This window comes from Dermacentor variabilis, chromosome 1, assembly GCF_050947875.1.
Source record: "Dermacentor variabilis isolate Ectoservices chromosome 1, ASM5094787v1, whole genome shotgun sequence".
In the NCBI taxonomy this organism is placed as follows: domain Eukaryota; kingdom Metazoa; phylum Arthropoda; class Arachnida; order Ixodida; family Ixodidae; genus Dermacentor; species Dermacentor variabilis.
In genome coordinates, this window is record NC_134568.1 from 150,427,652 (window position 1) to 150,442,190 (window position 14,539).

Consider the following 14,539-nt stretch of genomic DNA (forward strand, 5'->3'; position numbering starts at 1 on the left):
AACAGTTTCCAAGAAATGGGTGCAAAACAATAAAATACATATATTTCAACTAACAAAGCATCAAGATTGAATATATAACAGCCCCAATGTACCAACACAAGAACTGTTGTCTAATGTATATGGGACAGAACCAGTAGAAAACCTGGCAGATGACACTTACAGTGACTAGTGCTTGAGGCAGCAGCTTGGCTTTGTACAGTTGCAGCAGACAGTCAACAAGGTTCTTCCAGCCATCACGGAGAATGTGGCCATGTCTTTGGGCCAGCCCAAACACCATCTTGGCCACCAGCTGTGCTTTCTGACTGTTTCCCAGTACCCCAGGCACTGTCTCAGGGCTCTGCATACCAAAAAGCACACTCTCAAGATGGGAAAAAAAAATCCAGAACTGAGTCAGCACAGTCTATCAGTAAGACCAGAACATCACAACACTACTCGATTCATGCCAGTTCAGTTCTGTCACGATAAGTGCAACAAAATTAACTTGAAGGTTTTTATGTTGTTGTTTTTTGTCATACCCCAACTATACAGCCGTTTGGCCTCCACTGCACTCATGCCTGCTAAGTAACATTACATATCCACCATGCCAGCCCATTTAAATAAAGGGCCCATATTTTGCTAGATTTCTTGTCATTTTACATTCTTCTTACCCTTCACTACTAGCTTGGCCAAAGCCGTGCCCCCACAATCGGCAGAATCAGCCACTTAGCCAGCCGGATGATCAAGAATTAAAGGAATTTTTACAATCTCCCCCCTCCCCCCAACCTCGGGTCTCTTTCACTACCCACTCTACTTGTACAATGACTCCTTTAATGACTACCTTTTACATGGCTTGATGGTGAAATAATGCAGGTTGCACTTCATGAATTGAAGGATATGGTTCATTACCACAGTGAACTGTTCATCAGCCAAAGCAAACCATGCCCAGAGCATTGATTTCTCTTGCACCAAAGGTACCTATTGCAAGCTTTTTACACTGGTGCTGAATGGCTCAATTACAACAAACAGCACATGCTATCACTGAAAATGGTTGCCTATTGAAGATTAACGATTGCTTCTCATACAAAATTCTGGCAACTAAAACAACTGGCCCACATAACATAAACTATTGTTCTAGTATTATATTCCAAAGCTACATGCGTGCCATAAAGGATGCCATAAGGCATCCCTCTAAATTCAACTTCCTGAATTTCGTAAATATGCACTTAAATCTTTAAGCATAGAATCCTTTAAATTTACATAGCCTACTCTACGTGCATCCTTTTAGCCACCAGCCTCATCAGTTTCAAATTGAACAGCAGTAATAATAACCCTTCCACAATGGGTGAGGCATTCCGGCATGATTCCTTAAAATACTTTCTCCTCAAGTAAAAACTTATAGAAAGACAGCGAGATTAAAATATTTACTACTATCAATTTCATTCTCTAAACGCCTCTAAGGCAAGGACGTGCTAAACCTCCTAATAACAAATCTAATATTGTCTTATTCGACTCACTTTTTAAATCGAATATTCATTATTCGCAAGTTTGAATACATTTCCAACAATTTTTGGATAGTTCATATCATCAATTGTGCATGATTAAACATAAAACTGAAGCCAGAAATGCCAAAACTTTCATCCCTGCCATAGTGGACATAAATCATAAGAAGTTATAAGTTACATAAAACATACGGTGTCACTCAGGGAGCCAGCCTATTCCAGTTATACTGCGATTATCTGCACCAAAATTTAACTCTCAGCCATGACATTTGGCAGCATGTATTATTTGGCACTCTTTATGGATGCTACATCTCTGTCTTCTCTTTAGATTAAATCTGTACACGCTTAACTGCAACATTATGTGATAGTATATAACAGCAGCACTATATTCTGCGACCATTCCGACTATGGAAAAAGTGAATTTTTTGCTCTGATGTCACCACCAGCAATTCGAATTACCAATCTAAACAGCACACAGAGATGCTAATTGACCCACAAGACTGCCTTTCCTGAACTTCATTCTGATAATTCATAACTACATATGCTATGAAGAGGGTCCAGTATGTGAACAAACTGCGTACTTGTTCTGCTTTATTTATGTAAATGATGCCAAGAAAAGCACTTCTTGCCCTGACAAAGACATGTCTCCTTGTGAAAACGTTGGCTCCAGGCTGAGGCTTCCCTTGTTCACCTACCGTTGATCACTTCATACCTCCATCTTGTCTTGCTTGTAATGCTCCATATGTTCTTTTAAAGAAAATGCTTCATAATGGCAGTGATTATAATAACAAATTTCCTAACATTGTGCAAAGAAATTATAAGCATTGCTTTATATGAACCCTTTCAGTGCCAGGTTTTTTTCTCGGATATTATAAAACAAACACAAGCTTATTTTTGGTTATTAAGAACGCAAAAAGTTAACACTAATAATAGCAAATGTTCTCTTAATATGGTCCTCTGATTCCTATTTTCATTTTCTATCTCCTATCTAGTTTCATTATGACGCATACATTTCCGCGATAGCGCCATCGTGTCAGGATCAAAAAAAAGAAACAACCTGCTACAAAGGTACGACAGATGGCATAAACACGCAAGAGTGTTCCTTGCACTCCAATGTGAATATTTGAATGGAGAATCGATGCAGTAGCAGTGCACAAAGTCTGGAAGCCACCTCTCCGATCAGCGGATGCATGCTCCACGCAGCGCAACCACACCCACGAAGGGGTGCGTTCCAGAGTGCGTCTAACTGGTGCAAAACATGGAAAATGGAATTAAATATTAACAAATGTAAGTTTATGCGTGTTTCTCGCTGCTCTAACACTTCCCCTTCATATTGTCTTAATGGCATTCCTCTTGATTTCATCGCATCATATAAATGCCAAGGCAAAATATAACACAAAACTTAACATGGAATGCCCATACTGAATATGCGACTAATAACGCTAATTGCATATTAGGGTATTTCATTGTAACTTCTCTGCTGCTCCATCGTCCTTAAAGCTACTACTTTATAAAACACTAATACGACCTAAACTTGAATATGCGTCACCTAAATGGGACCCTGCGAATGAAAATATTGTATCTTCTCTCAAACTTATCCAAAATAACTCTGTTCGCTTCATCTTTTCAAATTACAACCGTACCGTAAGTATTACAGCCATGAAAACTAACCTTTCCGTCCCACCTTTAAAATCTCGCCTGAAAATCAGTCGCCTAATTCTATTCCACAAGGTATATCGCCACGTCACACTGCACGACGATTTTATTTCACCACCAGAACACATCTCCCATCGCACTGATCATCGGCACAAGGTTGGCATCAAAAAATGCAATACTTAAGCTTTTTTTCAGTCTTACTTTCCCCCAGACATCTGTCGAATGGATCCGCCTCCCTCCCAATATTACAGCCATTGAAGATAATAACCGATTTCGCGATGCACTAACAACCTTTGTTTATATTGTAGAACGTTGAATTTGCCTTTTAACAAAATTCACTCTAATGTTTTGATTGACTTAGTATCCTGTATTACCCACTCCCCTCTGTAATGCCTTTGCCCTGAGGGTATAATAAGTAAATAAATTAACAAAAGTCCAGATTGAGAAAGCCCAGAGAGACGACAAAGTATGCTTGTAGAAATATACAACAGATTGTGGAACTACCTCGAAGCTCACCAACTTCGCATTACTGTACACATCTGACTATAGAGAGTGGAGAATGTACCAGTATATCAATGGCACTGAAAGGGTTAATGGTGAAAAGGTCTGTTCATCATTCAAAAACTATTTGAAATGTATTCAATTTCCTTACAGTGCTAGTCGATTCATATTCAATTGAATAAAAAAAATTACTAGTGGCAGACTCCTATTCTAGGGCAGTCTTATCTGACAGCATAAAGGAAGGAGTGGCCCTTGCCTCAGCAGTGCTCAGCGCAGTGAACTTGCAGAGAGAGATGACAAGGTTGTCAAACACGTCACTCATGGCATAGTGCGCAGCCACCATAGCACACTTGCGGTATCCACCTAAGGCTCGCTGCAGCACAAGTGATTCACAGGGGGCTCGATCAAGCACAGAGGCAAGCGCAGCCACTGTAGGGCCCCAAACTAGTGTGAAGAGGTCGTGGTCGAGTAGTCCATTAGGTGCATGCATAAAGTGGCCTGCTTTACCGGCACCCCTCCGCAACAACACCTGCATGAAGAGCACAGGTGAATTTTAGCAAGGATGAAGTGCCACCTATGCACATGCACAGCCAATAATTTGACCGCATTCAAAACTTCCTAACAGTTTCATGTTTGTTAAAGGGGAACTGCAGCACTTTTTATCATAGTAAATAAATCTGCTTATTCACTAACTGATGATGTCATGAACATTGGTGACAAATATTATTCCTCTGCATGCAGAAGTGAGTTTATAGTTTTGTTCAAAGACTACCTGCTCTTTCCTTGAACATGAAATCTCTGTCACTTTTTTGTGTGTACCTATGGTTGCCTGGCCCAATTTTTTTAGGTGCCACGCATAAGCAGTGCCTCCAGCAATCTCTAAGGCCAAGCTGATATCAAAGCTAGGTGTGATGATTGGCAGAGCACAGCAGGCATCATTCTGTATGGGCCTGACTGCGAAGTTTCTAGCACAGCTAAAATGAAGAAAAGGAGGAAAAGGCCATGAGGTCATGGGAGGGGCAGCATTTGGTTGCCAATAGCTGTGCTGATGCAAGGCGCACTTTGTAAAAAATTTTGTAGGAAAAAGTGTAAGAGGAAATGTCCTTGAATATCAGACATTTCATACATTTCACGAAAGGTGTTGCAGAGCCTCTTTATATGCTTTGTTTATTTCACATTTCTGGATAATTCAAACAGCTCTTTAGGCTTTGCCAAGGACAAACAAACAAAAGTTTACTGTGTAAAGACTATCTGGAATGCATGAAAAGGTCAGAAATCTTCACGTATGGCAGGCCAATTAGGTGCATTACACACAGGAGAAAGAATAACAACAAAGGACAGAAAGAACAGTAGACAACTGTTAGGAAAGGGTGAACTTCATGAAGGCGTGAGCGGTGAGCAAATAAAATCGAATGGCAAATTAAGTGCACTAAAACGTTTATTGCAATGGTAATCTTTGAAAGAAATTCATATTAGGGCTCCAATCTGGTTTCAATCATGCCAAAGTCGATATGTTATAGCCTCATTTATGTTATTTAGTGCATTGATGAAAGTGTTTATCATGCAGGACTAACTGGCTTGCAGGCAGTTTCTTGTCTTTTTTTTGCTCCACTCATGAGACCATGGCATGGCTGTAACAGTTATGCAGCAACAGAATTCCAGCTTGTTCAAGTTTACTTACCAGACAGTAATATAGGAAAAAAATGGCGCAAACAACAGGACAACATCATGTAAGTACAAAGTAGCATAACAGCAAACTTTAATATAGGGGTAGTTCCCCCCCATTTATCCACCACTGGTTAATTTCATCTTCCTCTTAGTTTGATTACATTCAACAGCCCCCGGAAAAGTGCTCCCAAATTGCCTTTTTAAAAGGTACTTTAACCAATACCTTGAATAACAAACTAATTTTGCACATCCCATGGGCATCAAGTTATTGGAAAACTGTAACAGGTGGCCAAGGAGAATACCGGCATACTGCAATGCTACATTACATGCTCATAAAATTACACACAATTTCTCTTCATTCATATAGAGGAAGCACAAGAGAACATGAAGGAGGAAATGGCTATAAAGCGCATTTAAAACAAGCAAGATGGGTGGCTTATACATGGCTTATATGAAGTTCTATAGTACTCCCAATATAAAGCTATCTTGCCATCTCAGTGTCTTTGCTATAATGAAGCATTTACTGCATTGGTGCTAATTTCTGTAAATCCTATTGAAAGCATATAAACCTATGCTTTAGCTCACTAAACCAGCATAGCTATTAAAAGCCAGAAAGCAACAGAATCACTCACTTTCCAGAGGTAGTTTTCTCTGACTAGTCCCGTCTGTTCTGCAGGCATCACTATCTCTTCATTTCTGCAAGAAAGCCAGCATAAATCTCTATTGTTTCCACAATCATACAGTACTTTTGACAAAAATGAAAGGGATAACTCACCTGATTGCATTGTATACTTCTTCAAGCATGTCTTTATCAAAGTCATTGCCACCATTCACACCATTTAGATTTTTCTTGAAGTCCTGAGTAATGAAGAAAGAAGAATTGGGGCCATGGCAAAGAATCAATATGAAAAGTTAGAAGAAAACCTGCCAAAGAGAAGCAGTTACCTCGACAGTCATGGGGATGTTTTGCTTCTTGACATTATGATTGTGCTGGTCCATGTTCAACATAATTACAGCATAGGCCAGTGTAAATGCAGCATCACTGTTGGCAAATGGTTCATTCATACTCTTCTGTAGATGGCAGCAGCACCACCAAAAACAAGGAAAAGAAGCAATATGACTATATAAAACTCCAATGCAATAAGGAAGAAACAAAATACTAAAAACATTTTCGAAGTTTTCAGAGAATTAATACCAAAATGTGCTAAGTGCATGAAAATGTGAAAGCAGCTCAAAACAGCATTGACAATTTAAGACCTCTTAAGGTGAACTAACATCCTGGCCCATTCGCTAATATTCTAAAAGATAACTTACCCTTTTCCACTCACTCACTCCAAGTTTCCTAAACATACATAATGAGAACCTCCCTGATACATTTCAAAAAGAAAAGAAAAATGAAGGGCAAGATATATTGTTCATAACTGCACACTTCATCAACTGCACAAAGCATCAATGTTGCCGGATTCGAGACACTCGTTATGTAATAAATGAGAAGAAGGGGGTTAAGTTGTTTTTTCATCCACTTTGATTTCCATTAATTTATCGTTTCTTTATTTCATTTATTAAGCACAAGTAATTTTCCCTATGTTGTCCTTGGTGTCAGTTTTTGTTGGCTTTTATGATATGACTAATAAAAATTGGGCCCCTCAGTTAACCCCCTTTCTTCTCATTTATTACATAACGAGGGTCTCGAATCTGGCAACATTGATGCCTTCAGGTAGCATGTGTGGGTTTATTGACCGGTTGCCTTCGCCCAAAAAAGATCACGTTCTCGTGACGCCTGCGGCAGAAAGGATGTTCCACATCCGCCGCCAAGGTTTGTGAGTGATGGCACTGGCTAACACTCCCATGGTTCTACTAGGAAACATAAATACCCAAGAAAGTGGATAGGGAAACGGTGCCGCGGTAGCTCAATTGGTAGATCATCACACGCATAATGCGACAGTTGTGGGATCGCTCCCTACCTGCGGCAAGTTGCTTTTTCATCCACTTTGATTTCCATTAATTTATCATTTTTTTATTCCATTTATTAAGCACAAGTAATTTCCCCTATGTTGTCCTTGGTGTCAGTACTTGCTGGCTTCTTATGATATGGTTTGAGATTCTTTTTTACAATGATGAGTCTGAACTGAGATGTCCTGACGGAAAGGTTTTTGGAGACAGTGCACTATATCTGATTCTGTACAAGATGGACCCTAACCACAAGGACACGGAGACAACGCCCAGTACCTCATTCTCCTTGACTTTGGAACGCAGTGACGCTGCAGCAGAAGATAGCACGCCAACATGATTATGATCAGTGGCAGCGATGTCATCTTTGTAAGACATGACTCTCGTTAAGAACGAAGGACGAAGAACGTAAACACAGCAATGGCCTGCTAGCAGACGAAGGAAAAAGCACGCTACATTTCAAATATAATGAGAGGAGGCAAGGTTTTCATGCTGTCACGTGAGTGCCACAACGGCTCACCACCAGTTGGTGTGGCCAATTTGCCGCAGCTGTGTTTTAATGCTGTCGTCGTGCCGCTTGCATTTTACCACCAGTGTCTATGGGCTTTCTGCAGAGACCATCGCTCCGAGATAGCGCCAGAGTAGCGCGCATTGTCTGTTCGCCAATGACAACTTCAATAAGGCATGCAGCAAGCATGTCAAAACAAAGCACTACAAGAGCGGAGGTCTGTCTGGAATGGCTGCTCTGAATTGTGCCCACGCATCACCTACGCACTGCCTCTCGCATTCTCCCTATTAGCGAGGCAGTCTCGCCACACTTCGCTCGTTTGCAACTTGCTGCATGATACAGAGTGTCTGCACCAACCAATATATAGCGAAATGAAAACACGTATAAAGCGACCCTCAAATTTCGCATTAGGAAGTATCATAATCGTCAGTGAATTTTTCTACTTCCCTCGTGAAGGAGTGGAAAAATCCCTCTAGATACATTCTCACATATTCACACATATACTTCCTCAATGCTTTCATCATGGAACATCTGCATGGCTGTTGCTTCCACTGAATATGATGCCTTTTCATGATCTATAAAGTCCGTATGTAACAGTTTGTCATAATCCATATATTTGTCACTAAGCTAATTACTGACATCAATATGGTTTATTGTTGGATATTTGTTTCCAAAACAATAGAGTCCTTTGAGAGATTGAAACCAAGTGCTTCACTGATTCTATTCCAAGTAACCTAAATGAATGTCTTGCACAATTAAACAATTAATACAGATAATAAGCTAATGGGCCTATCATTTCTCATTCCTTCAATATTCACTTTTCAGTGTAAAGAATTTTAAGTATAGCGTGTAGCAGCCAATGCAAGGATTTTGTGTTAGCATTAGCATTACATACTACACCTCTCGTACGTAAACAGCACTGCATTCCTTAGGTGCATACATTATCTTCTGGATTTAGCACTCAACATTAAAACACGTATTAGCTTTGGTGGCTTTTCTGCACACAGAAGATGCAGTCAAGACAGAAGAGCATTTGACTGACAAAGGAAATTGTTGCCAGGGTGAAAGGCACGAACATTGATGAAAATGATGAGCAACGACGACACCCCCATGAAGTCCACAAAGTTATGTCATCCCAAGAGACTCTTGGTATAATTGAGTCCTTTCGAGACTTCATTTTTGTGAAGGACCTCTCTCTTGGCTGTGTGCAAAATCTAGACGCACTGCAAAATGACATAAGTCGTCTTAGTGCCAAGCAGGCAAAGTTAACGGTTAATTTTTCCACTGCAAGAAAGTAAGTAGCATAGCATGTTGGTCATGTGGCAATAAATATTTTGTGCTGCAATATTTTTCCTGGCTTTTTTCTATACAACGCGATTATAACAATACAATTTTTGTGACATTTCAATATTGTGATAAGTGGACTTGACTGTATAGAGCAAAGCTTGTGAGCCCTTTTGCATTTCTTTTAGAAAGCACAGAATTCCAATTTTCATGATGCACCAGTGCAAAAAAGAAACATATGGAAAAGAAGAGACAACAGCTGTTTTCTTTTTTTTAAACTTTGCACTGCTACATTATGAACATATTTCAACTCACAGTTTTTTTTTCTTCCAATGTTCATTAAAGATCTCTGTGTGAAAATTCTCCAGAGCAGTTTGCATAACTGCTTGGATCTACGTACATCTCACAATTCTTTATGGTAGGGAACAGTTGTCTAGAAAAAAAAAAATCTAGCAAGGTTTAGCGTTATGCTCCTTGTACAGTGTTATAGCAACACACAGAGATGACGCGGAACAAAGCAGCACACCAGACAACTACTGCTACGCAGCAGGGACAGAGCCCCGACAGATACAAGGTGTGTCACATCACTGGCGCAATGAACACTGCCAGCAGTGGTGTTACAACCACTGCACCTCGATGGTGTAGGGATGAGACAAACGGAAAACCATCCACGTTTGATAGATTTAGTTTGATATTTACTGTCAATTCCACTTAGACAAGTGCATCCATTATGGTGTGGTATGCACACAGCTGCTCAGCAGGAACACTAATGTGTGTGCACACAATGCTGATGCCAGCAGTGGAAGCCAGGACGCTACCCTGGCTTCGGCAGTGCCGAATGAGTGGAGCGTGATGGTGCATCCACTTGGCTTCATAATTTTTTCAGCCAAGCACATTACACGTCTCTCAAGAACTTGTAACCCTCTATGTGTGGACCGTGCATGCACCATCGATACCATGACAGTACGACGGCGCGAACATGTCTCAAGTGTCTGTATACAGTAGAACCTTGTTCAGACGTTTTTAAAAAAACCCCGAGAAAAAACGTACTAGCCAGGATAATGTACAATCCAAAGTAGCTAAACAAATTTGACAGACTCCAACTATTGTTGACATCTACATAATGTGAAGCGTCGCGCAGATCGTTGCGGCACGAGATGCCAACGCGCGTTGAGCTGGTGGTGCTTCAGCAGCCGGAGGCGACACATTTTGTTGTTTTCCTATTGTGTGGTGTTTAAAGAGGGTGACAGGAAACCGAAACGAAATTGAGCTGGTGGGCAACGCTGGATGCCGCCAAAGCAGAACGTGATGCCCACAATGCGCCGCCTGCAGCAGGGAACGGCAGCATGCTTGGATTATCGGGTACTATAAAGCATGCAATACGCTACCAAGGGCACTATGCACTACGCACCAAGCACTGTAAAACAGATAGGTGAAGATTCTTATCGCTATAGGTTTGGCAGCGATAGCTGTGAATGTGGCGTGTGATGTCCTGGACGGAGATTTGTTGGTACTGAAATAAGAAACTGCATGCCATTGTTTTCACGCGAGACGGGCAGCTATACACCGCATCTTTTTCTTGTTCACATGGGATCTAGCGGCAAGAAAATGTATCATATGATCGCAGTTTGGCAACAAACTGAACATTGGTGCCGAAAAATTGTGTGTTCCGGGAACCAGTAAAACATGAACGCAACTCTATTGGGTCATTTTTGTATTCTCGATTGCAAACGTTGGCGCCTGGAAAACATGCATAACAGGAACCTATCAACGAGGTTCAACTGTAGTTACTATTGCAAAAACAGAAAGATCCCCATATGGTCGTTTAAATAGCAGCACGCTATTGACCCTTCGTAGCCTGTATCAGCAAATTAACCAGACTTTGATGTCAGTGCAATGCATGTTGGATGTCGTTTAAGAATGCCGAAACCAAAACATTTGAGCAACTCATCAAAGTTAATGATGTTTTGTGTGCTGAACCACATGTCTATATTGAAGTCACCACTCGACATAATATTTGTTTTTAGACACAAATGAAAGGTACGACTTTAGAAATTCAAGAAATAAATGCCTATCTCCATTTGGTGGCCCATAAAACATTGAGAATACTACTATATCGTTAACAATTACTGAAACAACTTTTTACATGAGCAGATGTATTGCTAAGGTCCAACATTTTGCACTTGATTTCTTCACTGACAAATCATTTGTTTTTTCCCTGGTAGACCTGAGTTCTTAGCCCACAAACCTATGGTAACGACTGAATTAGGTGTGTCTTGGCCTGACCATGGTTGCTTGGAACAGGGAATCACAGCATCAGTGTGACGTTTCAAGAAAACACGCCACTCTCATGGCTGGCTTACTCCTTTCCCTCCATGAACACAACTTTCTTCTGTTACACATACCTTTCAGTTGCATGCTTCACATGTTTATAGTCAAATCTCGATATAACGAATCACACAGGACCGCCGAAAATCATTATTTTGAAATATTGTTGTAATGAAAAATTGGCAGTTATAAGCCACTGGACAACCTAGGAATCAAAATGACATACCTTGGCAGTAGACACGTGTGCAGACAAGGATAATCTCAAATAAAAATGTTTCACTCACTTCAAAGCTGCTTTATTTGAAGAAATCTGTGATTTTCTTTTGGCGCATGCAGCACACACGACCGATTAGGAATGTGTCTACATCTTCCACTTTGCGCAACACCTCATCGGGGACGTCATTGCACCGAGCGATGAAAGTGCGGACTTTGTTCATGTGCACAAAGACATCATTGTTTGACACGAGCTCATCTTCTGTGTTCGGTGACCCACAGTCGTATGCTTCCTTCGGGTCGTCGTCGTCACTGGAGACATCGCGAACGCAGTTAACAATTTCTTCAGTTGTTAGGTCCGCCGCCGTTAGTGCTGCACTGTCACTCTTCACGTAGTCGTCGAAGGAAGAGAAGGTGGGCAGCAATTCCGCAACCTCGGTCCACAGGTCTCCTGGGTTGTTGTCAGTCACCTCCAGGTCATCTTCAAGCTGCCCAGGCGCTTTGACAAGCCCTGCTTTTCGCCCGCAGTTGCTAATGGTGGACGCCTTCAAGTTCCACCAAGCTCCTGTGAGCATTTCCACTGCCTGACAAATATTGATTGCAGTCAGCTGCTTTAGGCAGAGGTTGATAATCAACCGCTGCATAATTCCCTTATAAAATTCTGCTTTCAGACATTTTATAATGCTCTGGTCTAGGGGGTTGCAGTAATGACGTGTTGTTTGCCGGCAGAAACTCCAAGCGAACATGCGTCAAGCGAACATTCACAATGTGAGCAGAGCAGTTGTCGACAACCAGTAGAATTCTTCGGTCATCCCTCCTCATTTGATCGTTGAGTTTGATGAGCCACTCGGGAAAGAGTTCTCTGGTCATCCAGACTCAATTGTTGGCGCAGTAGTCGTATGGTAACAACATGACATTTTTCATGCAGCGAGGCTTCACATATTTGCCGATGACGAGCGGTTTAATTTTCTTCGTGCCTGTTGCATTGCAGTAGAGCAGGACTGTCACGCCAAGATGCGACTTCTTCTCTTCTTTGCACTCCTGCCCTTTGAAGTGCATCGTCCGGTCTGGCAGGAGCTGATAAAAACACGCAGTCTCATCCGCATTGAAAATATCGTCTTCAGAGTACGATTCAGCCACCTCTAGAAAACGATCATTGTGCCAGGAATCTGGGCTTTCTCTGTCAGCAGCTTTTTCCTCACCCGAGACTACCTGCCAAGTTATTCCGTTCCTTTGGCGGAAACGAAAAAACCAACCCGCACTGGCATTGACCCCAGTTACTTCAAGAACATCGGCAAATTCACTGGCTTTTCTTTGGAGCATTGGGCCAGACACGGGAATGTTTTGTAGTCTGGCATCTTTGAACAACGTGAGAACAGCTTGGTCCACATTTTGAAAGTTTTCCAGTTGCAGCCGTTTTCTTGTAGGATCGAGCTGCGACTCCTATTGAAGCTTGACAATCTTGTCTCGGTATTTCAATATGGTCGCGACAGTCGATGGGGCAATTCCACGCTGTCTGTGCATGTCGATTTTTGCTTTTTCCCTGAGTCAATTTCCGGCAATAAGTCCAATTTGTTGTGCAGCGAAAACTGCTTTTGCTTCTTCTTGGTGCCGTCACTAGCTGCATTCATCGTTGGATCTCGCGTGAACATCGCCAAACCTTTGTCGTGAAGTTCATGGTGAAGTTTGTGGTGAAGCAGTTGGCACTCGACATGGTGATGACGATAGCTACTGCGACATGGTGACACTGGTAGCTACTGCACTCGCGATCCCTGTTTCCCGCGAGAGTTGCGGCACTGCTACTTTTAGCCAAATTCGTAATACTGATGTTCCTCGGTTATAAAGGGGGAAATAAATTATGTGCGTTATTCTGAAATATGTACTGTATTGAAATTCATAGTTCTGAAATATTTTTACATTGAAAATATAGGCAATCTGGCGGGGATTTTTAAAATATTCATAACTTTGAGAAATTAATTAATGTGGGGTTCGTAGTAACGAGATTTGACTGTAATGTTGTGAAGTTCAGTTTTTTTTTTTTTCCTAGCAGCCAGTTAGCATGGTCAAATTCAAAACTGCAGGTGTGTGTAGCAGCTTTTGCCCATAGTTTTTGATGCACGCTCAGCATCTGTCTCTACTCACTCACACAACGTGCCCAATAAATCATAACAGGCTACAAGTGGGGCATGCCAATTGTGGAAAGTAAGCGCTTTTCTTGTTTGTCCTAATGTAAAACGAACAGTAGAGACAGTCTTAGACTTTAGTGTCAACCTACAAGCTTAAACCAGCAACCATTTTTAATTTTTGATTCAGGTTTGGTTTCAGTTCAGGAAAGTTTCAAAAACACCGGTTTAGGTTAAGTTCTAGTCAAAATTCCAGTTCAGGTGAAATTTCTATTTCATATTTTATTCAACACTTAGGTTGATTGGATTCCCCATACTAAGCAATGTAAGAGCTCTGTGTGCACCAAACGCATGCAGAAAAGCATCTGGTCTGAAATGCTACTCACATGCCAGTGCTCCGCAAAATGCTCCAACAGCAAGGATATGAGCGGTGCTTCCCCAGGCAGCCTGAATGTCTCAAGGTACATTCTGAGAGCTTCATCAATTCTTGTATTCGCAAAGTTGAAGGACCTACAGGCGCAGCAAAGAAACCATAACATGGCTATCACCCAGGTAAGCAGAAAAGTCATAGTTTTACAAGACGAAGCATTGATAAAGATAGCAAAGTATCAGACAACTACACAAAGTAAGGTTTGTAGTTTTATCGGCCGTATAACTTGCAATAAATATTTGCCTACTAATTCTACGAAAAAGTCAAAACAAGGGTTTGGACCAGTTGGTATTCCATGATGCGAAGTGTAGCACGCAAATAAGGAGGACGAAGGACAAGCACTTGTCCTTCATCCTTCTTATTTTTGTGCTACAACACCTTGCATCATAAATTAGCAAGC

General features: G+C 41.4%; 1 protein-coding gene across 6 annotated transcripts in view; it reads right to left on the reverse strand.

Moving 5' to 3' along the window:
- Positions 1-14,539, reverse strand: part of garz (Sec7 domain-containing protein garz) — a 100,982-nt gene that overhangs the window by 56,278 nt on the left and 30,165 nt on the right. For all 6 annotated transcript variants that reach the window (XM_075697553.1, XM_075697576.1, XM_075697547.1 and 3 more), the window contains exons 14-19: positions 14,096-14,219; positions 6,249-6,374; positions 6,079-6,161; positions 5,936-5,999; positions 3,892-4,164; positions 161-337 (exon numbers count right to left, since the gene is read on the reverse strand). In XM_075697553.1, the coding sequence (XP_075553668.1) occupies positions 161-337; positions 3,892-4,164; positions 5,936-5,999; positions 6,079-6,161; positions 6,249-6,374; positions 14,096-14,219 (847 nt within the window). The remainder of the gene's footprint in view (positions 1-160; positions 338-3,891; positions 4,165-5,935; positions 6,000-6,078; positions 6,162-6,248; positions 6,375-14,095; positions 14,220-14,539) is intronic.